A 26,633-nucleotide genomic window follows, 5' to 3' on the forward strand; every position below is an offset into this window, starting at 1 on the left:
TCATTGCAATCATTATATCCGTTATGTGGTCTGTTGTTTTGCTAGTTTTCACTGGCAGGGTTAGTGGTCTCGTGTGCCTGTTTATCTTTGCTTGAGTATCCGTTATCATATTTGAAATAACATGTGTAGAATCTGGAGAAGGTAGCTTTCTCTAGGAGGCATTCTTCGAGCCTTGCTGGTCAAGGATGATGTTCAATGGAGTTCAAGGCTTGTGGTGCCAAGATCACGAAGACAGTTTCAATCCCAGCAGAGGTCACACTTGCAGTCCCCTGTGCCGGTGTCTTCTCCCCCTGAGCAGTGTAGCTCCTGGAGGCTTCCACCTATGTAAGGAGTATCTTCTTACAACTTATCTTTCCCATGTCACTCTAGGCTTTGATGTTTCTCCCCTGGCCGCGAGGCCGTCAAAACAGTTTCACACTTTCCTGACTCGCTCCAGCGCAAAAGTATAATTCATGCTCCTTAACTCCAGGTTTCTTTTTTCTTTTCTTTTTTTAAATGTTTATTTATTTTTGACAGAGAGAGAGAGACAGAGCATGAGCGGGGAAGGGTCAGACAGAGGGGGAGACACAGAATCTGAAACAGGCTCCAGGCTCTGAGCTGTCAGCACAGAGCCTGATGTGGCTCGAACTCACAGACCGTGAGATCATGACCTGAGCCGCAGTCAGATGCTCTACTGACTGAGCCACCCAGGAGCCCCCAGGCTTCTTTTTTCATTTGAGTGGCATCTTTGTTACATTTTGTCCCCACATTTATTCATTGTTGAGAGAGAGAGAGAGACAGAGCACAAGCGGGGGACGGGCAGAGAAAGAGGGAGACAGAATCGGAAGCAGGCTCCAGGCTCTGAGCTGTCAGTAGAGCCCGATGCAGGGCTTGAACTCACGAGCTGTGAGATCATGACCTGAGCCGAAGTCGGACGCCCAACTGACTGAGCCACCCAGGTGTCCCTTGAGTGGCATCTTTGTAATTCTTTACTGTCTTTTCAGGTCATGTATGCATTTAAGAAATTGGAAAAGGGGGCACCTGGGTGGCTCAGTTGGTTAGGCGTCCGACTCTTGGTTTTGCTCAGGTCATGGTCTCACAGTTTCGTGGGTTTGAAGGCTGCATGGGGCTCTGTGCTGGCAGCATGGAGCCTGCTTGGGATTCTCTCTTCTCCCTCTCTCTCTCTCTCTGCCCATCCCCCACTTGCACTGTCTCTGTCTCTCTCAAATAAATCAGTAAACTTAAAAAAAAGTAATTGGAAAAGTATCCAGCTAAGAGAATTGTGTTTTTTTAAATTGAAAGGTTAATCCCAATAACCTAGCTTGCCATTAATGGAACACGAAGTCTCAGTTGGAATTTTATCCATTTCATTTTAGTTTGTGTGTGTGTGTGTGTGTGTGTGCGCATGAGTGAGAGAGAGAGAGAGAACCAGTGCAAGTGTGGGAGGGGCAGAGGACCAGGGAAAGAGAGAATCTTAAGCAGGCTTCACATCCAGGTCAGGGCTCACCATGGGGCTCAGTCTCACGACTGTGAGATCATGCCTTGAGTCAAAAGGGTAGGTCTTTTACTAATTGAGCCACCCAGGCACCCCTCAGTTGGAATTTTAAATGGTGATGATCCAGTTATCACTCTACTGTTGAACGTATTCAGGGCGATGATTGCTTTTAAGTGTATAGATTTCTGGACCACAAAAGCTCACATCAGGGTTTAAGGGAGGGGACAGCACATCCTCCAGAGATCCTGGAATTTGGGCGACATGGAGGGAGCAGGTGGTCTTTGAGACTGGCTCCCCCGGGGATGTTCCTGGTTAGAGAGAGGGGTACACATTGGATGTTTTGTCAACAGGATGGACTGTGCTGGAGACTGCTAACTGTGTATCCTCATATTCATTTTTGCCTTCCTATAACCCTTAGTTTTTAGTTTAGGTGCATGGCAGGCTGAAATACAGATTGCATTTGAATGCTTTCCTTGAAACTAGATTGGCTAAATGACTATACCCTGTCCCATAGGAAAAGTCAAAGAGTACCTGGTAATTCTAGAAGCTCTCCTTATGGAGAGGTAGACACTCTCTCTGTCCAGTTTCCCCTTTCTTCTTTGCTGCGTCTTGGGGTGATGTGGGGACCTGCAGCTTCATCTTGGATCAAGGAGGTAAGACTACTCTTCAAGGAAGGTGGGGCAGATAACTAGATGCAGTTAGGTTCAGATGACCCTGGATCCACGGCACCTTGGAGTTTTACTGCCAAGGTCACAATCACAGTCTGCTATTCACTAGCTGTTTGGGTGGGGGGAAATTGTCGGTCTCTCTGAGGCTGAGTTCTGTTACCATACAGTTATAGCCACCTTGTTACACTGATGGAGAGACTGAATAAGCAAACATGTGCAACATCACTCAATCAGTAGGTGGTAAGTACTCTCTTCTTTTTGTATCGCATTCTAACATGTAAAAGGCTGTAGTCACAAAAGTTAAATTTAAGTATTGGGAAATGTGACAATCTTCTGTGAAGAAAATTATCATTAGAAGATCTAGTTAGTTGGGAACGCAAGCTGGTGCAGCCACGCTGGAAAACATTATGGAGGTTCCTCAAAAAATCAAAAATAGAACTACCGTACAACCCAGCAATTGCACTACTGGGTATTTATCTAAGGGATGCAGGTGTGCTATGTGAAAGGGGCACATGCACCCCAGTGTTTATAGCAACGCTATCGACAATAGCCAAAGTATGGAAACAGCCCACATGTCCATTGATGGATGAATGGATAGGGAAGATGTGGTGTGTGTGTGTGTGTGTGTATATATATATATATATATATATATATACACACACACACACACAATGGAGTATTACTCAGCAATCAAAAAGAATGAAATCTTGCCATTTGCAACTACGTGGATGGAACTGGAGGGTATTATGCTAAGTGAAATTAATCAGTCGAAGAAAGACAAATATCATATGACTTCACTCATAGGAGGACTTTAAGAGACAAAACAGGTGAACATAAGGGAGGGGAAACAAAAATAATATAAAAACAGGGAGGGGCACAAAACAGAAGAGACTCTTAAATAGGGAGAACAAGCTGAGGGTTACTAGAGGGTTTGTGGGAGGGGGGATGGGCTAAACGGGTAAGGGGCACTAAGGAATCTACTCCTGAAATCATTGTCGCACCATATGCGAACTAATTTGGATGTAAATTATAAAGATGAAAATAAAGAATGTTTAAATCAAAAGAAAAAGAAAAAAAGGAGATACAGTTAGTTCTGAATATCCATAGTTGTTACCACTGAGTAATTCAAGGGCCTTTGATGCCAAGCTGGCCTTGAAGCTAGGAAGTAAAAAAAAAAAAAAAAAATTCCGTCTAAAGAGGCATGATCCGGACTTCTTTTTGCTTATGTGTTTCAAGAGGTGGAGGTCACGAGGGTCCCAAGAGAGAAAAGAAGGTGGGGGGTGGGGGGTGGCAGTGGAAGGGCCTCCTTCAGCACCTGGGACAGCGGCCGCTCCTGGACTCCCTCCTCTCAAGCTGTAGGAGTACTTGCCCTGGGCTATTGAGTTCCAGGGCCTCAAAACCTATCTGGGCCCACCGATGGGGGGCCCAGGAGGCCTATTGACTGCAAAATAAGAAAGGAACATTGCAACCTGAAATGAATAAATATTTAGTATATTCTAAGCTGAAAATAACATGTTTTACTTGCCGAGTTCTTAACTAAAATTACTTTTCCCATTGGGGTGCCTGAGTGGCTCAGTGGGTTAAGCGTCCAACACTTGGTTTCTGCTTAGGTCATGATCTCAAGGATCATGGGTTCGAGCCCCATGTTGGGCTCTGCACTGACAGCGCAGAGCCTGCTTGGGATTCTCTCTCCTTCTTCCTCTCCCCGCCCCCCTTCCCGCACACCCAATAAATAAATAAACCAAAATTTTCTTTTCATATTCCAAAAATGATACATCTGGTTTTTTTTTTTTTCGAAAGAAAGTGCCAGTGGAGTGAGAGGCAGAGGGATGGGGAGAGTGAACCCACGTAGCTTGATGTCACTACCCTGGGACCATGACCTGAGGTGAAATCAAGAGTCAGATGCTCCTGGGGCATCTGGGTGGTTCAGTCGGTTAAGCATCTGACTTCATCTCAGGCCACCTTCTCACAGTCCATGAGTTCAAGCCCCACATTGGGCTCTGTGTTAATAGCACAGTGCGCGCACGGCAGATCCTTTGTCCACCCCCCCCGCCCTTCCCCTGCTTGCATTCTCTCTCTGTCTCTCTCAAAATAAATAAGTAAACTTAAAATAATTAGTCCTCAAAAAAAGAGTCAAAGGCTCAATTGACTGAGCCACCCAGGTGCCCCAAAATAATACGTCTTCCTAGAAGAAAACACCAAGAAGAAAAAGTAAGAAATAAAAATCACTTTTATATCCATAATTCCAACAAGTCAACATAATCCCTTCATATTTTCTCACGTATACTTCCAGCTTGTATTCGTATGTAATGTTATGCAAGTAAAAATTATATTTACATCTAAAATGTGCATTTACATTTACACGTCATCTTCTGTTTAAAAAATGCTCTTTCATTGTCCAATAAGTGCATGACAAGATGGACAACATCATTAGACCTTAGGGAAATGCAAACCAATGCAAAGCTTCCATTAAAATTGTCCTTGTCAAGAAATTTTTGGCTATTCTAAGTCTTTTGCAATTTCATGTACATTTTATAATCAGCTTATCTATTTCTAGAAAAAGTCCTGCTGGGATTAGGGTTGTGATTTCTTCAAATCTATAAATCAATTTGCAGAGCCTTACTATCTTCACAAGGTGGAGTGTTTCAATCCATGAATATTGCTTCTCTCTCCATGAATTTGGGCCTTCTTGGGTTTCTTCCACAAGTGTTTTCAAATTTTCTTCATAGAAATCTGGAACACATTTTGTTAGATTTATACCTCAGGATTTCACTTTTTCTGGTGCATAATACTTTAAAATGGGTATATGGAAATATTGTTCCGATTGTTTATTGCTTCTATCCAGTAGATTTGGCATTCTTTTTCTGCAAAGGACCATATGGGAAACATTTTAGGCTTTGCACATCCCATTCAGGATGTCCTCTTCCTCTTGTCCCTCTTCTCCATTTACAATCGTCTTATGTTTGAGAGAGGGAGAGACAGAGACAGAGACAGAGGCAGAGTGTGATTGGGGGAGGGGCAGAGAGGGAGAGGGAGACACGCAATCTGAAGCAGGTTCCAGGCTCTGAGCTGTCAGCACAGAGCCTGATGCAGGGCTTGAACTCACAGACCGTGAGATCATGACCTGAGCAAAGTCGGACGTTGAACCGACTGAGCCACCCAGGTGCCCCGTACAGTCCTCTTAAACTATAAAAACACCTCTTAGCTTATAGACCATACGAAAACAGGCCACAGGCCAGATTGGTCCATGGACCATAGTTTTCTAATCCCTGGAATATAGAAATAGAATTTCTATGTTCTATATTTTAGGTAGAATATCTTCTGTATACATTTTTGTCTATTGATCATGTATCCTGAACTCTATCAGGTAATTCCCATTGGAACACAGAAAATGTTGTTGTTTCCTCAGTCTTAAAAAGTCCCTTCCCTTGACCCACTTTCCCATTAATGAACCATTTCTTCCCTCCACCATGCAGCTAACTCGTCCAAAGAGTGAGCTATACTTGTGCTCAATATCTCCTCTTGCACTACAAACAGGCTTTGAGTTTCTGCTAAGGACTGTGATGGTGAATTCATGAGAGAGGGAGGAGGAGAGGCATGAAGCCCATCGATCCCCAGGACTCTGCTGCACCTGCGTGTATTGATTCTAAAGGACAGGAGCCTGCTGTCACTCACTGCTGTGGGTCTCTTTCCTTTCTTGGGTGTGTGGGCGGCGCCCTCTGCTGGAAATTTTGGGGACAACAGGCTCTGGCCTGGCCTCTGGTCTCCATTAATTCAACATGTGTGTGAGCGTGTGTGTGTCTAAGTGTATGTGTGACTGTGTGTTCGTTCGTGCTACTGTGTGTATGCATGTGTGAGGGTGTGTGTATGTGAGTGTATCCACGTAATTGGGTGCATGGATGGGAGCATGTGTGTAAATCTGTGTGCATGTGTGTTTGTGTGTGCACGGTGAGTGTGCGTGTGTAAGCGTGCAAGTGTGTGCACGCGTGGATGCATTGGTGTGTGTGTGTGTGTGTGTGTGTGTGTAAGGGTGTGACAGTGTGTATCTTGAAGTCACTAAACCCTGTAATGGGCAGGGACCTTAAGTGGTCAAATAAGGGTGACTGGAAGACGCAGCCCTTTACAAAGCTCTGGGCAGGGCCAAGGGAAACCGTGGAGGCTAGTGCAGCGTCCTGGGGCTAGCATCAGCTGAGAGCCGCCATCACTGCCAGGTTGATGGGGCCAAAGAGTAGCTATTTCTGGAATCCAGAGAGCTTCACTGTCAAGGAGAGTGCAGGTAGCCTTCGGCAGAGAATGGACGCCATTTCTCTAATCTCCTCGGATTGCCTGCAGGTGCCCACCACTGACCCAACGCCATATTCTCATTTGACCCCAAGAGGCTGTAGGGAGGTGGCCAGAGACTCCTGTGGTAGCCCAGTGTCTTGAGCTGGGTTGGTGTCCACTCCACATGTCTCCGCAGAGAGGGGTTCAACAGTTCCTCTGCACCAGGGTGGCTCCCTTGTCTGCTGGCTAAGGAGACATCAGAATGGGAGGGGGGCAAAATCCTGCCTGTTCCCTTGCACGCCCTTCTGGTTTTGTTTTTGCTTTTCTGTGACGTCCTTGGGGCCCCCCTCCTTGGCTTTTGCATGAGAAATAGCCTTTTACCCTCCAGGGATGATCTCTGTTGATGGCGACTCCCACTGCTGCAGTGGTGGGGGTGGTCTGACTACTTTCCAGAGCTGGCACCACCCCAAAAGTCCTGTGCAGGGGAAGTTGATGCAGCTGTTTTGGGGCCCCGGAACTTGCCTGAAGTTTCCCTTCAGCCTTCTTTTTCCAAAGCCAGCTTGTTTGCTCTCCTGGTCCTTATGCCAAGAAGCTGGAAACTCCAGCTTATGGGTCTGGCCCTTGACATGCTTTGGGGCCTGGTTGGGTTTCCTGATCTTTATTCCGGTGACTGAAATGGAACAACCGTTTCCAGCTTGAGTGTTGGGCCACATTTCACCACCGTGGATCTCCCTACAGGGCTCGTTCCTGCTTCCCTCACAGATGGATACTGAGTGAAATTGCCTCTATTGTCTTTGTTTACCTCAGCATGTCTGAGGAAGGAAGGAGGAATGACAGAGTTTTCAAGCCATTTGGTTACCTCACTGTGTGCCGGGTGTTTACAGTCCTGCTGTGGCTTTAGGGGCAAAGAGCAATCGTTATTCACTGTTCACTCTTCCATGTCACTCAGGTTTCTGCTGAGAGGTCAACTCCACAGGGCAGCCCTCCCCGATTGCCTCCTTGGTCACTTGCTTGTTCCCATTCTGTTATTTCCCTCATTACTACCCCACCATCTGACTTGGTCTTGTTTCCCATCGGCTTCTCCCATCAGACATGAGCACCACCATCCAGAGACCTTATCTGTTTTGTTCATCCTGGGTCTCGGGTTGAAGCACCAGGTCTGGCGTAGAGTCTCTGGTACAGTTTTTGTTGTTGTTGCTGTTGTTGTTGTTGAAGAACAAACTACCTGGGAGGTGTAAGTCCCCGTTCCATCTTCTTGAGGAGGGCATGAAGCGCGTAGAGGACAGGTGACTTGTCCAAGGTCATACAGCCAACGAGGAGCAGGGCTGGGATCCGAACTCTGTTGGGCTGAATCCAGAGCATGTTCCTTCCCAAAGGCCGAGAAAGGAAAAGAGAGACTCCCGCCACTAGGCAGCCTCCCTGCTTGGTGTAGAGAGACCCCAGGCTGACTCCTGGGAGAGGTGTCTTCATGGGGTCACAAAAGAAAAACTGCTCAACTGTTCTGTGCACCAACCATGGGCCCCTTCCCCCACTGTGACAATCCTTGTTTCTTCTGAAATTTGTGTTTTCGTGATAAAAATTATAGCAGCACAGTGTGGGAGAGAGAAAGCGTGAGACAAGTAGCACGTGAGAAGGACCCGGACTCCACTTGTACTTTGCCCACTTCCACTGTCATGTGTGGATTCTTCTGGAATTTTCTCAGGGCATATGCAACATGCACACACACAGATCCACACACATATTCAGAAGCTTTAGCCGTAGACGAGCTCATTACTCATATGCCAATTTTTTCATTGAGGTATGATCGGCATATAACATTATATTAGTTTCAGGTGCACAGCATGACTCCACGTGTGCATATATTGCAAAACGATCACCGCGAAAAGTCTAGTGAACACTCATCTCCACAGGTACCTATAGACTGTTTCTTGTCTCGTGATAAGAGCTTTTAAGATCTACTCTCTTTGCAATTTCAAATATACAATACAGTTCTATTAAATATGGTCACCAAGCTTTGCATTGCATCCCTAGGACTGATTTATTTTATAACCAGAAATTTGTACCTTTTGACCTCCTTCACCAATTGCACCCATTCCCTACACCATTCTGGCCATCAGAAGGTGTTCTCTATTTCTATGAGTTCATTTTCTTAAAGAATACAAATAAGTGAGATCATATGGTACTTGGTTTTCTCTGTTTGGTTTATTTCACTTAGCATAATGCCCTCAAGGTCCATCCGTCCTCCCATGTTGTCACAAAGGGAAACATTTCCTTCGCATGTCACTTTGAAAGGTCCTTTCGCCTACTCTCCCTGATGGGGTCGGATAGAATGCTTGCATTGCCCTGTGAGGTTTTACCAAGCTCAGTTTACAGACATGAAGACTGAGGCTTAGAGGGGTGATAGGCCGTGCCCAAAGCTGGTGACTCACAGAGTGACTGCCACCTCTGGTCTGACACACACTTGTCCACTTCCCGGCTCTGGGTGTGGATGGGGGTTGACGTCTGGGGGGTGGGTCAGCCTTTGCCTTTCTGTGTGTGGCTGGGGGCCATTGCATAAGCCAGGCTTGTGTCATTTGGCCGCTGAGACATTCCTTGTTGGATGAGAAACCACTGGGGACGCTCTGATCCTTCTCTGGCTCAGAGCAGAATGTCCACACCTGAGGCATCCTGCCTCAAGAGTCAGGGGGAGCCCCGGGCCAGTAGACTCTGCCTTCTTGATCCCGGGGGGTTGTGGGTTGGGGGATGGGGTTGACCTCTGTGGAAGTCAACCTCTGCCTTTCTGTGTCTGGCTGGGGGCCATTGCCCAGAGGCCCTGTGGGGTTTTAGTCCTTGGTATGGCTCATCAAAGTTCAACACCTAGTTATAGCTTCCGTATGGGGCCGGATTTTGCCAGCTGCCTTGGCCTTAGTCACTTGTGTGATCTTGCATGTGTGTGCTCTTAGCCCCCGAGTCAAAAGAACAACAAGCCACCTGCTTTTTTGTGCAGCATGGGTATCCCGCCCCAGGCTTGCCCCTGGTGACTCTCCCTCTTCCTCCAGGTCTCTGCTCGCCCTGATGCCAGGCTGAATGTGGGACCCTCCCCTCGGCACGTCCCTTATCACGGTCTGTTATGTTCTTGATCATTTACTGGATCACCGCCCATCTCCCCACCAGATGTGAGGCCCTTGACAGTGGAGTCTGTGTTCACTGCTGCATCTCCGGTGCCTAAAATTGTGTGCCCCCCACACAACAGATGGTCAGTAGACACGTGGTTGTGTGAAAAACCCCTGGAGATTTAGATTTTTTTCTTCTTACGTTAGGACTGAAACAAAACAAGATAAAACTGGGAACCCGAGAAGTGAAGCCTTTCCCCTCCCCACTTTCTCTGCAGAACCTGGACTCAGAGGTCTTAAAGCAACATTTCTTAAAGCTTGAAGGTATGTACAATTTTTTGAGGATCTACTTACACCCAGTTTCGAGACAATATTTCTGGGCCAGGGTGCGAGATTCTGAATGTCCCGCAAGCTCTCATGTGATGCCTACGGTGGAGGTCTGAGGACCACACTGAGTAACCGATCCTTAGAACTCATGGCTGCAAACCTTTCTTTCATCCCCAGATATGTAATGAGCACGTACTATGTTCTAGGCTCTGCTGCCGTCTGTGCTGTCATATTCACCTCATTAGCTGTGGGGCTGTAGCAAGTTTCCTAACCTGTCTCAATCTCTGGTTCCTCCTCTGTCAAAACGGGCTCGTGAATTGTGGGGCTGTTGGAAAATTGCACCACAACAACAGCAGCGAGAAGAGTGACTGGCATTTATTAAGCTCGCCCTTCTTCTGTCCTATGTGTTTTACGTGCATCAGCTTTTAAAATTATTCCTGCTATCTTAGGAGGTGGTGCTAGCGAAATGCCCATCTGCAGAAGGGAAGGAGCATGGCTGATTGGGTCAGGGCGCCTAGTGGGAAGGTGGGGCTGCCCCGGTGCCCAGGCTGGCTCCACCGGCTGTGTGACTTGGGACAGCTGTACAATAGGGAAAAAAACGTGGATAATGTATCTACAGGCTGAAAACGGGATCGTGGCTCATGTGGACAAATGCCATTCCTGCTGTAGCTGCCTGCCCATTTCTGGCACACAGTAGGTGCACAGTGAGCTGAGCCACTCTAGGTACTGGGTGCTCTTTCTCTTGTGTGTCCAGGATTCTGCCTGGATCATTGTACTCTGACCTTGCCTCCTGGCCCTGATATGGATGGGCCTGCCAGCAGGGGAGGGCTGCCTCCACGGAGGGGGAGGAAATCTGGGGGTGGGGTGGTAAGAGGGTGCTACCTACCCCACTGAGGGCTTTAGGAACAGCCCCATGGAGCCCCTGGCCGGAGGGAGAGTGAGGTTTGGGGTCTTCCCAGCACTCTGCCCGTGTCAGGAAGACTCTTGGCACGTCCCCTGCTCAGTAGCTTTGCCAAGCTTGGCCCGGGCTTGGGAGTGTGGCAGACCTGGGATCCTCCCAGCTCTGCAACTTGGGCAGAGGCTTGCTTTCTCTGAGCCTCTTCAGTTTGCTCTTCTGTTAAATAGGCATTTTTTGGGCCTCTGTGTCTTGGGCCAGACTTTGCTCTTCTGTTCAATAGGCATCTTCCCTCCTATCGATGCCATCGCCTGGATCTCTGTCTCTCTGATTCCAGGGCACTGCCCACAGAGTTGGCAGGTAGGGGGGAGAGGGGGCGGAGATGTTGCATTATCTCATTGGCAGAACATCTGGTGCAAAATAGGTTTACTTTACATAGAGCACCTGGCACACAAAAGGAGCATTTTATGCACAGTACCTGGCATTCAGTGGGCATGCTTAATGCCGAGCACCTGCCACACAATAGTCAAGGCTTATGTAGAGTTCACAGCAAAGAGTACATGGTACACATTACGCATGTTTTATGTAAAGTACTTTGCACAGAGTATGCTAATTTACGTAAAGCACCTGCCACACAGTAGGAGAGCTCTAAGAGGGCACCGGGCACACAGTAGGTATACTTTTCATGGAACACCCAACACACAGTAGGTGTGCTTTATGGAGAGCACCTAGCACTTAGTAGGCATGCCTTGTAGCGGGTCCCCAGCACATGTAGGCATGCTTTAGGTCAACACCTGGCATACGGTTGACAGGATTTGTGTCAAACAGAAGGGGCGAACAGTGGGTGTACTTTATACGACGTACCTGGCTCATGGTAGGCACACTTCATGTAGCGTTCCCAACACACTGTAGGCACACTTTTTGTGGTACCCAGCACATAGTAGGCGCACTTTACAGACAGTCTTCTGCAAACAGTAGGTTTACTTTACGTGGAACGCTGGCACAGAGCAGCACACACACTAGTCACGAGCTCTTTCTTGGCCACTTATCTTTTTGGGGGTCCCTGATCTTTCCTACCTTCCTGTGGAACCGTCTTCTGTCCCCCTCTCAGGCCCTCATCTGACATCCCATTTCCCAGATGGGAAGACTGAGCCTAGAGAGGGCCGGCACAGCCCAAGGTCACAGCCAGGAGGGGGCTGAACTGCGTGCAGGGTCTCCCAGCTCTGTCTGGGCCCCCCTCCCTCTCCTGGCCTCATGCAGCCTTACCCCCTCACCTCCAGGTGCCTACTTTCCACTGGGCCCTTTACCCCCTGAGTCTGATGAGGGTAAACCCCAGCCAGAAGGGCTTTTTGTTCCTGCCCCCTGTGGTCTTGTGTCAGCCCAGGCCCTAGGCTGCTTGGAGGCCGGGCTTGAACTCCTGCCAGGCTGTGCAGCCCGGAGACCCGAAGCTTCCTGATTCTGCATTGGGAAATGGTGCATGCCTCTGACCTGCCTCGTATGTGGAAGGAGCCCCAGAGATGTTTTGAGACTAGGCTTGGCTGGACCCTGCCCCCATGGCACCTGACTCTCACGTTCAAGCATTTCCCTGCTGTGCCCCGCTGGCCTTGAAAGCGCAGGGGTGGCTGTTAGCTTGGCGCCCAGGAGTCACTTTGCCCATCCCTCAACGGATCCCCCACCCCCACATGGGAGGTGCTGAGTTCTGAGGATGCAATCCCATACTCTCTTTATAACACGGAAGTCCCCCTCCGCCACCTCCTAGTTGGGCCACTGCCAGGTGGGGAGGAGGTAAGCAGGCAGCAGGGATTGGCTGGTTTAGCCTGGCCACTGCCAGTGTCCCCTAGGTCAGGCGCCAGGGACAAAGACTTTCCAAGAGGAGGGGAGAGGAGGCTGTGTGGATAAGCTGCCGTGGTCTGAAGGTACCTGGCTGGGGGTCTTGATCCTGGGTAGCAAAGGATGCTGCCCAAGGGTGGGGTGGCTCCAGAGAGCCGCTGGGAGCAGAGTGGCTACTGGTGGGTGGTTAGCTATCTCTCTGTGTCTCTGTCTTTCTTTTTCTCCCTCTCACTCACTCTGCCTCTCCCTCTGGAATTCTCTAGGTCTTCCTCCCCTCTCTGAATCACCATTTGCCCAGTGCTGAGCACTCACCATGCCTACCCCTCTCTGTCCCTGCCCCTCCCATCCTGGTGTGAGGGAGGGGCTCTCCCTCTGTTCCTGAAGAGCCCAGAGAGCTCACCCTTGGGCCCATTTCCTCGGCCTCAGGAAAATCTGTCCCCTCTGCCTCCAGGATGCTGAGCCTGTCCTGGCTGGGACTCCGGCAGGTGGCAGCCTCCCCATGGCTGCTCCTGCTGCTGGTGGGGGTCTCCTGGCTCTTGGCCCGCGTCCTGGCCTGGAGCTTCAGCTTCTATGACACCTGTTGCCGCCTCAGGTGTTTCCCGCAGCCTCCGAAGGAACACTGGTTTTGGTGTCACATGGGACTGGTGAGTGTGGGTGTCAGGACGGGCCTGGGGCATCGGGGTGGAGGCAGTTTCCCAGGGGTGGGTAATAGGGACCTGGGTGGGGCTGGGATCTGGGACAGCAGAGAATGAGGAAGGCTAGGGAGCCGTTCTGGAATCATTCATCCCAGGCCATTTCCACATCTTCATCTTCGCACCCCTACCCTGTTTGGGATCCATTTCCTGCCTCTCTTCCCCACATTAATGTCCCTCTGAAGGGCTCCCAGGGCGGTCTGCACAGAGCAGGGTCCCTTGGCATTCCCAGTGTCCATGTCTTCCCCAGAGACCTTCTCAGGGGCGCTGTCCAGGGTCTGCTCCCTACCTGGCCCATTCCTTTGTGTCTGCTCACTTACCTACAGGAATTACCTATGACCTCCCCACCTCCAGTCACAGGGGTCTGGCTCTGCACCCACACCCCTCCCCAAGAAAGCTTCCTCTCAGTCTACACTTCCCTGCTGAGATGTCCCAATGGACCCATTGCCCAACCTGAATAAAGTTTAACCACTCACTTTCCCTTACAGAAGCTTTCTTTGACTCCCCACCTGCACGGACCTTTGACTTGGGTCTGCTCATACTTAAAGAATTAATTGTCCAGTTACTTATTTTCCACCTCTTTACCTGGATAGTTGCTCTGGGGATCAGATACTACATTGTCCAGCCCAGGAGCTGGCATACAGTAGGCACTCAGGTAAGTTTTGACACATAGATGGTGAGCTTGCCATTACCTGCCATGTTCAAGGTCAAAGGGATGAACGGCTAGCCCTTCCCATCCCCAGACAGGCTGAGGGAGGAACACACCTCTCCTTAACTGCCCAGCATGAGGACCACAGCTGGGGGACGCACTTCCTGCTATTTTACTGATCATTATGGCCAAGTTTGGAACGAGGGCATTCCAAGCTCATTGTGAACTTTGCCTGAGATGCTGGGTCTGGGAATGTTCTTGAAAAACCCTGGGGGCAGCAGGAATGTTATAAAGTTACCGTTTCCACTCCCTGTTCCTGGGCTTGGCCATGGAGGCTGGTCTTGTTCACTCTTCTCTCCTCCAGTCCCTCTTGCTTTTTGACCTCAGCTGAGTCACTCTCCCTCCTTGGGCCAATCTCTTCAAATGCCTCAGGGGTCTTAGGGAGCAGAGAACAGTCACAAAAGTGAAAATGACTTGTATTCACCTGTCTGGAGCACCTGGAAGTATTTGTCAGGCCAGGATGGGGCTTCCCGTGGGATTGGAGAGGATGCCTCACTGGGAGGCAAGGCCCCCTCCTTCTCCTTTTGGGGGACGCGGCCTGGGTTTCTTCATTTGTAAAAGGCATGGCTGATGGGGGAGTCCATAGGTTCAGGGGATAGGTTAATAGATAGCCCATAAGTTCATAGGTAGAGGTAGATAGACAGATAGACAGACAGACAGACAGGATACACCATAAAAGCTGGCGGGCAGAAGAGGACGTAGGTGGGAGCTGCCCTCCTGACTGATGGGCAGAGCTCACACCTGTGTCCTGGGGTCTGTCAGAGCTGGAAGGTCTGCATACCTTCACCCTCTGGGGAGCGGGGGGGGGGGTGTGTGGACTAGCCAGGACATGACAGGACATGGGAAGGAGCCCCAGTACAAAACGTGAGGCCACCCTGCTGTTCCTGTGGGCACCTCCCTGAGATTGGAACGACTCCCAGGAGACGAAAGATCTGACTTCTCAAGCCAAGGTCGGCCTCTCTGGGGGCAGGGAGCATGGGGTCTCCCTGTGTCCTGGGAGTGACCCCTGGGACATGGAGAGTCTTCCAGGATTCCTCTGCCCCCAAGGGAAGGAGCAGGAAGAAACAGAGATCCCTTCCATCTATGCAGATTCTGGACACACTGACCACTGCAGAGGTTGCAGGGGAACTTGCCGTGGTTCCTTCTGAGGAGGTGATGGCCCCTGTCTTGCTTGTAGGTCCACCCCACAGAGCAGGGCTTGAGGGTCTTAATTCAGCTGGTGGCTGCCTACTCGCAGGGTTTATGATCTGCTTGGGCTCCCATCATTTCTTGCCACCGTGGCATTGCCTGCTCTGTCATCATGCCACAGGTACCCATCTGGAAAATGTGGCCATGGGCACTTTGGCAGCATCTGAGGGCCACGTACCCCTCCCTGCCAGGCTTCTGTGAGGTCCCTGTGGATTCCAAGGTCCTTTCTGCTCTTGGGCGACCTTGGTCATTGCTTTCTTCTGGACACTGCTTCAGGAGTGTCCTTGGGGAGGCTCAGTCCCAGATATTGTCTTGGAGAAACCCCAATCTTGGGCATGTAGAACTAGAGACACCCTCAATCCTGTGTGGTCAGAGTGGGTCTGACGGAGAGACAGGGGTAAGGGGAACTCAGAGGGGAAGCAAGGCATCTGCTGTTTGGGTAGGCTGGGAGCCTTCTTAGAGAAGGAGTTGTTGGAAGGGGGTCTGGACTGATGGGTAGGAATTTTTTAAGAAAAGAAGAGAAAGTACATACTGTGGAGAGGAATAGCCCACTCAAAGGCCTGGAGGCGACAGAGAAAACACCTGTTTTTTTTAAAGTTTATTTTGTATTTTGAGAGACAGAGAGAGAGAGAGAGAGAGAGAGAACATGCATGAGTGGGGGAGGGGCAGAGGGAGAGAGTGGGAGAGAGAATCCCAAGCAGGCTCCACACTGTCAGTATAGCTCTTGAAATCACGAACCGTGAGATTATGACCTGTGCCAAGATGTAGAGTCAGATGCTTAACCAACTGAGCCACCCCACTGCCCTGTGAGCACCGGGGTTTTGAGCAACCATGAGTTGAGTGCATAAAGAGCAATGCTGGTGAGAGGCAGGGAGAAGGTGAAGGGGACAGCAGAGCCAGCGGGGCTGCAGGACTGTGTGGGGGCAGGGGGTTTATTCTGAGGGTTCTGGGGAGCCATGGAGGGTGTGCAGGTTTGGAGACACAGACAAGGGGAGTGGGAGAGATAAAGAGAGAAAAAGAGGTGAAGAAAGAGAGAGATACAGAGAAAAGTGAGGGGGTCAGAGAGGACATACAGAGAATGTAAAAGAAACATACACAAACACATATCATCTATCATCTACCCATCCATCTCTCATCTCTTTCCTTCTCTCTTCATCCATCCATCCACCCGTCCATCCGAGCATCCATCCATCCATGCGTGCATCCATTCATCTGTCCCTCCCTCCCTCCATCCATCCATCCATCCATCCATGCATCCATCCATCTGTCCATGCATCCATCCATCCAACCATCTTCCAATTAATCTGTCATCTATCTTCTATCTCTCTCCCCCTCACTCTCTCTCTATGTATCTATCTCTCTATCATTTATCTATCTATATCTATCTCTCAATCTCTATCTATCATCTATCTATCTATCTATCTATCTGTCTATATATCTCTCATCATCATGTAGCTCTCCATCATCTAGCTATTACATTTGGCTGTCTATCACTTCCCTAAGGAAACAGATGAAGATGTGAAATTGAAGGGAGAGGGAGAGGCACATAGATAGACACACAAAAAGAGACAAACAGACCAACAAAGGGAAGCTGACTTGGTGAGATGTAGAGGTGTAGACTAATAATGCAGGCAGAAGGGGGGATGCAGTGGGCAGTTGGAAGCTTCTGGGGCTGCTGCCTGACCTGGCCTCACCCTCTCCACCCTGCTGTCCCCAGATAAAGAACAATGAAGAAGGCTTGAGGTTCATGGAGAGTCTGAGCCACAGCTTCCGTGATGTTCACCTGTGGTGGATGGGGCCCTTGTACCCACTTCTGTGGTTCTTCCACCCTAAGTTCGCTGCCCCCCTGCTCCAGGCTCCAGGTATCTCCCGCAGGAGCGCTGACACAGCCACTCCTTTGCCCCTGTCCCCCGTTCCTCGCACCTCTGGACAGACCAGGTTGAGCAGGGAAGTGGGTAGTATTGATGGAGACCTGCCATTAACCTGCTGGGCGACTCTGAGCAGGTCCCTGGATCTCTCTCGTTCCCAGTCGTTTTCAATTTTGAGTGGTGGAAATTCAGCAATGTTGGTCTAAGAGAAGAAAGGGAATCTATTGACTGAAAAGCTGAAGGAATGTTGTCTTCAGGCATGGTTGGATCCAGTCTTCAAACAGTGCCATTGGGAATCTGTCTTTCTCTTGTAATTCTGTGTTCCTCGGTGACAGTTTCACTCTCCTGCTGACAAAGATGAGTCTAAGAAGCTCAACCCCCATGGAAATGTGAGCTCATTCTCTGCAGACCCAGAAATAGTTGCAGGATTCTCTTAAATTGGCCTGGCTTGGGTCACAGGGACCAATTCTTCCTCTAGTCATGGCAACTTGATTCTTAAGGGTTAGGGTCCTATGTTCAGCTCTGGAATGGAGGATGGAGTGGCATGGCCACCCTTCCTAGCTACTTGGACTGAGGGAGGAAGAGGAGTGAGGTGTTGGTTCCAGAAGGGGATGGACAGGCAGATACCACAGATGTCCATTCACTGGCATCTCTGCTAGGGGGGCATTTCCTGGGTGAGGAAACGGAGGCTCCAGGAGGCTTAAAAACTTCTCAAGGTCACATAGCATGCCGAAGGCTTTCTCTTACTTCTTCTGTGTGTTCTTGGCTGCCCTAACTGCCTCTGGTAGGAGGGACCTTTAGTTGGAAGGGGATTTGGGGTAGGGAGATGGCCAGAGTGTTGTGGGGGAAGATCCACAGAGTGTTGTGGGGAGCTGGTCTAGAGGCACGAGGGAGCAGTGGCAGCTCTTTGTGGTGGGTGGAGCTCAGCATCTGAGGGCGGCAACATTGTTTGGTCTCTTAAGGACAGAGGAGCCCCTGAGCCTAAGCACTTAATGATAACTATGGGATGGAAGAGAATTCTGAGAAAGGCTAGGTCACACCTGGGCCATGTCTGGGACATTAGTGGGACCATATTTAAGTCCTGCCAGGGTCCGTCTATGAGACACACTGAGGTCGTGTCAGATTGTCTTTGGGTCCATTCCGAGGATGCTGCGTGAGGCCAGTGTGTGTTATGCATGTTGTTTTGTGTCAGGGCACGTTACCATGTGTCGGGGCCATGTCAGAAGTCCCAGGAGATGTCAAAAGGTTCTGGGACAGGTGCGATGTCCTAAGTCCTTGTAAAAGCATTTTGTGGAGTGCTGATTTGTGCTTGGGTGTTTCCAACATGTCGGACCGGCAAGGAGCTATGTCAAGGCATGTTGGGTGTGTTGCGTAGTATTTTAGGGAGCATCTAAGTACCTATGTGTAGGTCCATGGGCTCTGCCTTTGCTCTGCTGTGTGCTGCAGCCTGGTCTTGTCCCCCCTCACCTCCCCACTCTGCACTATACAATTCCCACTATGCAGGTTGGAGGGGGTATGCATTCCCCTGGCTTGGATCCTCCACCCCCCAACCCAAAGCCCATCCCTGCCTCTTCTCTATGGCCCCTGATGATCTGTCTCTCCTGCCAGCCACCATCGCGCCCAAGGATAAGTTTTTCTACAGCTTTCTGAGGCCCTGGCTGGGTGAGTAACTGTTAAGTGAGGGAGGTTGGGGACAACCTTGGGGTCTCAGGGGAAAGCACTGCCCTTGCCTACTCCTCGTGGCTGCCTCTACTAGGGGATGGGCTCCTGCTGACTGCTGGTGACAAGTGGAGCCACCACCGTCGTTTGCTGACACCTGCCTTCCACTTTGAAATCTTGAAATCCTATGTGAAGATTTTCAACAAAAGTGCAGACATCATGCATGTGAGTTGAAACCCAGGGCCCCGGCTGGAGCCTTGGGAAAAGGGGAGTGGCCTGGAGTCCTGGCCTTGCTAGATGACTTTCAGGCCATTCTATTTCTTCTCCAAGCATCAGTTTCCCCATCTGTCAAATGAGGATTATAAGCCCTTCTTAAAAGGGGGTCCAGATGTTGTAATGGAATCATGGTCCTGGCACATTGTAGGTGCTCGGAAGGTGTTAGCTTCTAATCTGCCTCACTGAAACTCTGTGAAACTTGAGACACTAATGATGAAGATTGTATGGTATCTCTTTGTTCACTGAACTGCACCTTCAAACTCATGAGTTTGAAAGGATTTGTGTTTTATTGCTCGCAAGATGATGAGTCCGGAGAATAGTTCTTATTTTGGCTGGAATCACTCACGTGTCTGTGGCCATGGCTGGGTTTGGGAGACAGCTCTGCTTTCCCAGGATCAGCTCTGCCACACATTTGGGGCTTGGCTAATGGTTGGCTACTCTAATATGGCCTTGGTGGGACAACCAGACTCCTGCATTTGTCCCTCACCTTCCAGTAGGCTAGCCTAGGCTTGATCGCATGGTAGACCCTGAGCTCCAAGAGAATAAGTAGAAACATGCAGTACCTCTTGAAGCCTAGTTCAGAACAGGTAACCAGGACCTCCACCTTCTGCTGTTGGCGGAAGCAAGTCCCACATCCAGCTCCAATTCAAGAGCTGGAGAAGGAGGTGTAACTTCCGAATGGAAGATCTGCCAAACCTCATTGCAAAGGGTGAAGGTATAGGGAGAAATGAAGAAATGGAGACATTTTTGCAGCAGTCGCCTACCTCTATGGTAATGACGATGATTAGGGTGATAGCTAATGGTTACTTAGCTCTTGGTGTATATCAGGAACCATGAGATCATGACCTGAGCCCAAGTTGGACACGTAACCGACTGAGCCTCCCCACTGCCCCTCATGCACCAGTTCTATTGCACACGTTGTCTTATCTAATTTCCACAACCATATAAGGCAGAGATGATGATTATTGTCTCATTACAGGTGATGAAACTGAGGCTCAGAGAGGTTAGGGAGCCTGCTCCCGTTCACACAGCTAGCAAGTGAGCTAATAAATGGAGTTGGGATTCCAACCTGGTTTGTCTGACAACAGAGCAAGTCATCTTAACTGTTACTGAAGCTTTGACAGGTGGAGTCCAGAGGGCAGCAGTGAGTGGACCAAGGGCACACAGGGGTGTAGGAAGCAGAGCCAGGATTTGACCTCAGGTCTCCTGACTCCCAGCCATTGGGTCTTAATAGTAAGGGTTTCTATTCCCACCCAAGCCTGATCCTCCCTGGAGATGGGTGCGTGGGGTGGAGGACCAGGAGCCTGGATTTTGGGGAGTCCATCCTGGTGATTGGGACTGAGGGGGAGCTAGGGGATGTACGTCCCCGCCCCAGATTTGCCCCTTTCTCTGTCCAGACCAAGTGGAAGCGCCTAGTCTCAGAGGGCAACACCCGATTGGACATGTTTGAGCACATCAGCCTCATGACCCTGGACAGTCTGCAGAAATGTGTCTTCAGTTTTGACAGCAATTGCCAGGAGTGAGTGCTTGCTCAGGACCTGGGAACATGAACCGTAGTCCCAAGGGAGTAGATGGAGAAGGGAGGGCTGGCCAGGGCGATCAGATGGGACCTCCTGGAGGAGAAGGATCTGAGTGAGACAAAGAGGGACAAGGAAGGGAAAGAGAAAGGTAAGGTTTCAGGTAAGCAAAAATGCTTGGTAAAGGCCAACAGGACTAGGATGAATAAAGCATGTGGCACTTTGGGAATGAGATTGGAGAGTTGGCAGGGGGGCTAATCTTAAGGATATTGAAAATGACGAAAAGGGGTCTGAGCTTTATCCTGAGGTTTCCAGGGATGGAAGGTGGAAGGTGTTTGAAGGCCATGGTCAAAGCTGTTCTTCAACATTGGACTCTAGAGACAAACTGTCACATAGACACAGAACTTGAGGAGGAGGCAGCTTGAATGTGGTGGCGAAAATGGGGCAGATTTGGGGGAAAGTAAGGAGGAATGGGCAGGGGCAGATACTGTGTAGGACAGAAGAGAGATGAGTGTGATACTCAAGGTCTGCCCAGGGTCTGGGCCATGATTCCGTTGACAGAGATGGCAGGTGGAGAGAGAAGCATGCCTGGAGGATACTCTGTTTTGAAGGGACATGCTCCTGAGGTTCTGGTTGGAAGGCACTCCTAGGACCTCATGTGGGTTAAGGAGCTGTTCTCTATGGCCTGACCCTTCAGGAGCCCCAGTGAATATATTGCTGCCATCTTGGAGCTCAGTGCCCTTGTGGTGAAACGGCAGAGGCAGATCTTGCTGCACCCGGACTTGCTGTACTACCTCACCCCTGATGGGCGGCGCTTCCGCAGGGCTTGTGACCTGGTGCACAACTTCACAGATGCCATCATCCAGGAGCGGCGCTGCTCCCTCCTTACTGAGGGCTCCCATGACTTCCTCAAGGCCAAGGCTAAGGCCAAGACTTTGGACTTCATTGATGTGCTCCTGCTGGCCAAGGTGGGCTTCCCTGGGATCAGAATTCAAGAGTTAGAATGGACCTTGACTCCAAAAGTCAGATGGGAGAACTTGGACTTGACCCAGCGGGTACTGAGGAGCCATGGCAGGTGCTTGAGGAAGGGAGAGACAGGTCAGGGATCTGTTTTAGACATGACTTTGTAGAAGGCTGCTTGGGAGAAGAAAGCTGGAGACAGGGAGACCTGTGGGATAGGGCTCTAGAGATGATGAGGGACCAATCCTGCTTTGGTGATGGAGCCTGAGGGACTGTTTCAGGCGAGACTCAGGTGCCCTCCGAGCCGGTGTGATTCAGGAGGTCGTGCCCTTTCTGCAGGATGAAGATGGGAAGGAACTGTCCCATGAGGATATCCGAGCTGAAGCTGACACCTTCATGTTTGGGGGTAAGCATCCCAGTGTGGGAGTGCAGGGGGTAGGAGTCTGTCCAATCCCAGGGACTTGGCAGGTGGGCCCTGGACCACCCCATCCCACCCCATCTTCCCCATCCTCCCTGAGGGCCCTAACGAAGGGCGCTGTCCGCCCTCTGGTGCTGAACAAGCCCAGAGACCCAAGCCTGTCTGGCTGCCTCTCAGGCCATGACACCACGGCCAGTGGTCTCTCCTGGGTCCTGTACAACCTCGCGAAGCACCCAGAGTATCAGGAGCGCTGTCGGCAGGAGGTGCAAGAGCTCCTGAGGGACCGTGAGCCTAAAGACATTGAATGGTGAGTGCAGGTCCTCATATCCTGTTCTGGAACCCTTCTCATTGGCTCTGCTCCCCTGCTGGGGAAGGGGAAAGAACTTTTTGTTGATTGTGTCATTGTTGCTTAGAGAGACTAGGAGCAGCACCCAGAGGCAAGGGTATGGTACCCAGCCTGGAGAGCAGGGGAAAGCAGGCTTACGCAACAGAAAGATTGGAGTGTCCACATTTATTGCCCTGCTTGCTTGCTATGTGACTTGAATAAAACCAATTCCCTTTTCTGAGTACCACTTTTCTCCTCTGGAAATGGGGGCGGGACAGGTCAGGGAATGTCTCCTCCAAGGGCTGCTTGGAGAACTGTGACAATGTGTGTAGAACAGATGCCATCCAGCGTGTGTTGAGTAAATGAACTTCTCTCCCTTGCTTTTCTGACTGAAGTTGCACATTTCCCCAAAAGACCCCTGCTCTTAATTTTTGCACTTATATCTAATTCCCACCTACTACCTATTCCAGGGATTCACAAGTGGTCCTTGACGGTAAAACAGTTACGCATTGCTTGGTTCAGTAAACATGTCTACACTGCCAGCCCTTCTCAACTCCATGTCATGTCCCATTTAAGTCCTACTTAGTCAAGGCTGGATCATGGAGGAAAGAAGGGTGTGAGGCTGGGTAGCAAAGAAGCAAATATGAATTCAGTCCTCTGGGAATGGGTAGTGGAGAGTGCTCCAGGCCTTATGGACAGCTTGTGCAAAGGCCCTGATGGAGGCATGCAGCGGTGGGCCTGGCGTGTTTGGGAGGAAGTAAACGTGGCTGGATCCTTGTGGAATTTACAGTGTGAAGCATCTGAGAGGCTCCCAGTGAGGCTGGAGCTGGTAGTTGGTAACGGAAGCCCTTCTTGGTCTGCTTTGGAAACCACGTGAAGATTTTCCAAAGGTGTCAGTTCAAGTCCTCTGGGAAGCCAGTATTGGATAAAAGATAAAAGTGTGCAGGCATACTGCTCTCAGGGAGGGAGTCTCACATTGGGCAGAAGTGATCAGAAAGTAGGGGCCCACCATGCTCTCTCAGTGGCTGGGACCTGCCCAAGAGAGTGTGGCCTTGGCTTGAATGCTGCTGCAGAGCCCAGAGACCCTCTAACTGGAGGCTGTCAGCCGACTGCACTCCTTGGAGCTGGACATCAAGTTCTTTCTTGAAGGGAGATTCGTGACTAATATAGGAAGGCAGTGGGGAGCCATGGGAGATGTTTGAGCAGGGGAGAGACAAGTCAGATATTCGAATGAAACATATCTGCAAACTGGAGGAGATGAGGTGGAGCCTGGGGGTCCCAGGGAGATTGGGGGCCAAGTCTGAAGAAGGGGGAGGAGATGTTGGACTGAACAGTTTGGAGGTAGTGCCTTCAAGTTCAAGGCTTGGCTCAGTACAGCAGTTGTGTGAAGTGGAGAAGTGTTTTTGTGTGTCTCTCAACTTCAAACACTTAGTGCACTTGGTACCAATTCAAACGGTGTCATATGGAAAGTTCCTCTCTAGTGCCTTGGACCTAAATATCCAGGAGGTTTCCATCTCATGACCTCAATGAACCCCTTGGTGTTCATGTCTTTATCTACCTGTCTGAGAATCTCTCCAGGTCCTAGGCTGAGAGCCAACTTGCTGGGTCATGAAACACACATCGCCTTTCCTTGACCATGCCGATGCCTTGCAGAGTGGTGGCTCCTGTCCATACCTTTACTGTTATTGTGTGGGGTCCCCCACCCCGGTGCCTCAGCCGGGCTTTACCATCACCCACCTTGTTTGTTAATTCTCACCTCGAATACCTATGAGGTAACATCCCATTGCTATATAATTTCCATTTCTCTGGTAATCGGCAACTTGGAGCATCTCTTCATGTTTTATTTAGTGATTTCTTTTCAATGGTTATTTATTTAGTTTTGAGAGAGAGCACAAGCGGGGGAGGGGCAGAGAGAGAGGGAGACACAGAATCCAAAGCAGGCTCCAGGCTCTGAGCTCTCAGCACAGAGCCCGACGCGGGGCTCGAACTCATGGACCTCGGGATCACGATGTAAACCGAAGTCATATGCTCAACCGACTGAGCCACCCAGGCGCCCCATCTCTTCATGTTTTAAATCTCTGAGTTTGAGCTCCCATGAATTTCTAGATCATGTCCTTTGTCTATTCTTTTGAGTCGCCTGCCATCTCTCGTGTTGATTGGTAGGAATTCCTTGTCTATTCAAGATATTCTTCTAGATCAATGTATTTATTGCAACTATCTTCTGTGAATCTCTCATCAGAATGTTTGGTCCATTGAATGGAGTGTTTTGTTAAACAAAAATCCTTAATTCTGTGCATATGTTTTCTTTTCTGTTTTCTTTTCTTTTCTCTTCTCTTCTTTCCTTTTCTTTCTTTCTTTCTTTGCTTTCATTTTTGTCTTCTGGTTTATGTTTTGGGGTTTTAAGAATTCTTTCCTACTCATAGGTAACAGAAGTGTCTTCTATATGACATCTTCTTCTACCCTTATTTCTTTACCTTTCACGTGTAAGAGAATACCCCATCTTATATGTAGAGTGCATGATGATTCCGTTCTTTTGGAGTGTGTGTTGGTGCGACAGTGGGGGTGTCTGTGTCTGTGTCTGAACCATCCCTTGTCTGGGGTTGGCGGGGCCTCCTTTACCGGATGATACGTTTTCACCTATTCACGTACTTGTCTCTGAGCTCTCTATATTGTTCTGCGGGTCTGATTTCCTGTTCTTGCAACAGGGCTTTGCTGCCTTTTAATTTAATTTAATTTAATTTAATTTAATTTTTAATTATCACCATATGTCTGTAATGGGTCTTAATATCAGGTGAATGGATTCTCTTTCTTTGGTCTTTTAAATCGACATAGATTTTGAACTTTAAGTTTTTCAAACTGAATACGATTGCTAAGATCCAAAAACACCAACTAGATTTTAATTGGATGCATTGGATACCTTAATTAACTTAGACAGAATCCACACCGTTATATTAGGTATTCCATCTAGGAGGGTGCCTTTTATTTGTTCAAATAACCTGGTAAGTCCAGCAAAGAGATTTTTTTTCCTTTTTAAATAAATTGTAAAACTTTAGACTTTCTAACTTTCAAAGGTACTGTATGAATGTTGGGCTTTGTTCAGAAATACTTAAAAATATTTTTTTTAATATTTATTTTTGAGAGACAGAGAGAGAACAGGGAGGGGCAGAGAGAGAGAGGGAGACACAAAATCCGGGGTGCAGCTTGAGGTCTGTGGAAGTCTAATTCGAACCCTGGCTAATTGTTAGGGGGCTTCCTTAGGGACGACCTGGCCCTGTTGCCTTTCCTGACCATGTGCATCAAGGAGAGTCTGCGGTTGCACCCCCCGGTCACATCCATCTCCCGCTGCTGTACCCAGGACGTCGTGCTCCCAGATGGCCGGGTCATCCCCAAAGGTGCCCACAACACCAGGGGGAGGAGCCTCGTGGGCAGGAAGAGGGGCCCATCAGGCAGGGTGAAACCCTTCCTGACTGGCCCCTCCCCTCCCACAGGTGTTGTCTGCCTCGTTAGTATTTTCGGGATCCACCACAATCCATCCGTGTGGCCAGACCCTGAGGTGCTGCCTCCCCCTCCCTCCCCTCCACCCACCCTCATGCTTGGCCACTTCCCTATCGGGGCCTAAGGGAGGGCTCAGGGTCTGACCTGGCAAGACACTCCCTCCATGAAAGGCACACCTGTGTCTCCAAAGCCGGCTGTCCTGGGAAACCCCATCCAACAGTCCCGCCTCTCTCCGCCCCCAGGTATACAATCCTTTCCGCTTTGACCCAGAAAACATCAAGGAAAGGTCTTCCCTGGCTTTTATTCCCTTCTCCGCGGGGCCCAGGTGAGGTGGGGATGAGGTGGTGAGGGCAGGGGCCTGGGCCTGAGATCCCAGACATGGCTGTGCCAGCGGGAAAGGGGGTGTTGAGGATGGTTCTCCTTCTCTCCCCTCCTCCAGAGGTTGGGGGTAAAGGCCTGGGCAGTGGGGGTTGGCTAGGTCCAAGTAGGGCTCCGCGGTGTGCTCAGAGCCCCTTCCCTCTCTCTGGGAGCTCAGGGCTGGGATCTGAGCCAAGCTCTGGGACCCCCGTATGGGGTCCCAGGCACGGTTAGTCCCCTCCGGTATCCCTGCGGGCGGGGCTGGCGGTCCCGGGCCAGGTTCGGGGCGCGACGGGACCTGCTGGGGTCCCTGGCAAGTGAGTGCCCACTGCCGCCCGCAGGAACTGCTTGGGGCAGACGTTCGCCCTAACCGAGATAAAGATGGTCCTGGCGCTCACGCTGCTGCGCTTTCGGGTCCTGCCCGACAAGGAGGAGCCACGCAGGAAGCCTGAGATCATCCTGCGCGCCGAGGGCGGGCTTTGGCTGCGGGTGGAGCCGCTGAGCGCGGGCCCCCAGTGACCCGCCAGCTCCCCCTGGCTTGGGATCCACCCCGACCCTACACACGCCCCCTGCCGGATTCCCAGGACTAGAACTGTGTGGTCTCCTCTGCCAGAGCGCAA

The 26,633-nt window shown here is 50.2% G+C and overlaps 1 protein-coding gene across 1 annotated transcript; it reads left to right on the forward strand.

The window, feature by feature from the left end:
• Positions 1–12,631: 12,631 nt before the first annotated feature.
• Positions 12,632–26,623, forward strand: LOC124523654 (cytochrome P450 4F3-like). The gene is made up of 13 exons (XM_047095470.1): positions 12,632–12,728; positions 13,001–13,193; positions 16,856–17,000; positions 18,615–18,668; positions 18,763–18,890; positions 20,339–20,460; positions 21,156–21,426; positions 21,758–21,824; positions 22,014–22,143; positions 25,420–25,553; positions 25,650–25,714; positions 25,899–25,981; positions 26,355–26,623. Exons 1-13 carry the CDS (start codon positions 12,673–12,675, stop codon positions 26,530–26,532), a joined length of 1,626 nt encoding a protein of 541 aa, XP_046951426.1. The 5' UTR covers positions 12,632–12,672; the 3' UTR covers positions 26,533–26,623.
• Positions 26,624–26,633: the final 10 nt, after the last annotated feature.

Source organism: Lynx rufus, unplaced genomic scaffold (genome assembly GCF_022079265.1).
Source record: "Lynx rufus isolate CCGP_SWC_20201006 ecotype Redwood Valley unplaced genomic scaffold, mLynRuf1.p SCAF_4, whole genome shotgun sequence".
Lineage (NCBI taxonomy): Eukaryota > Metazoa > Chordata > Mammalia > Carnivora > Felidae > Lynx > Lynx rufus.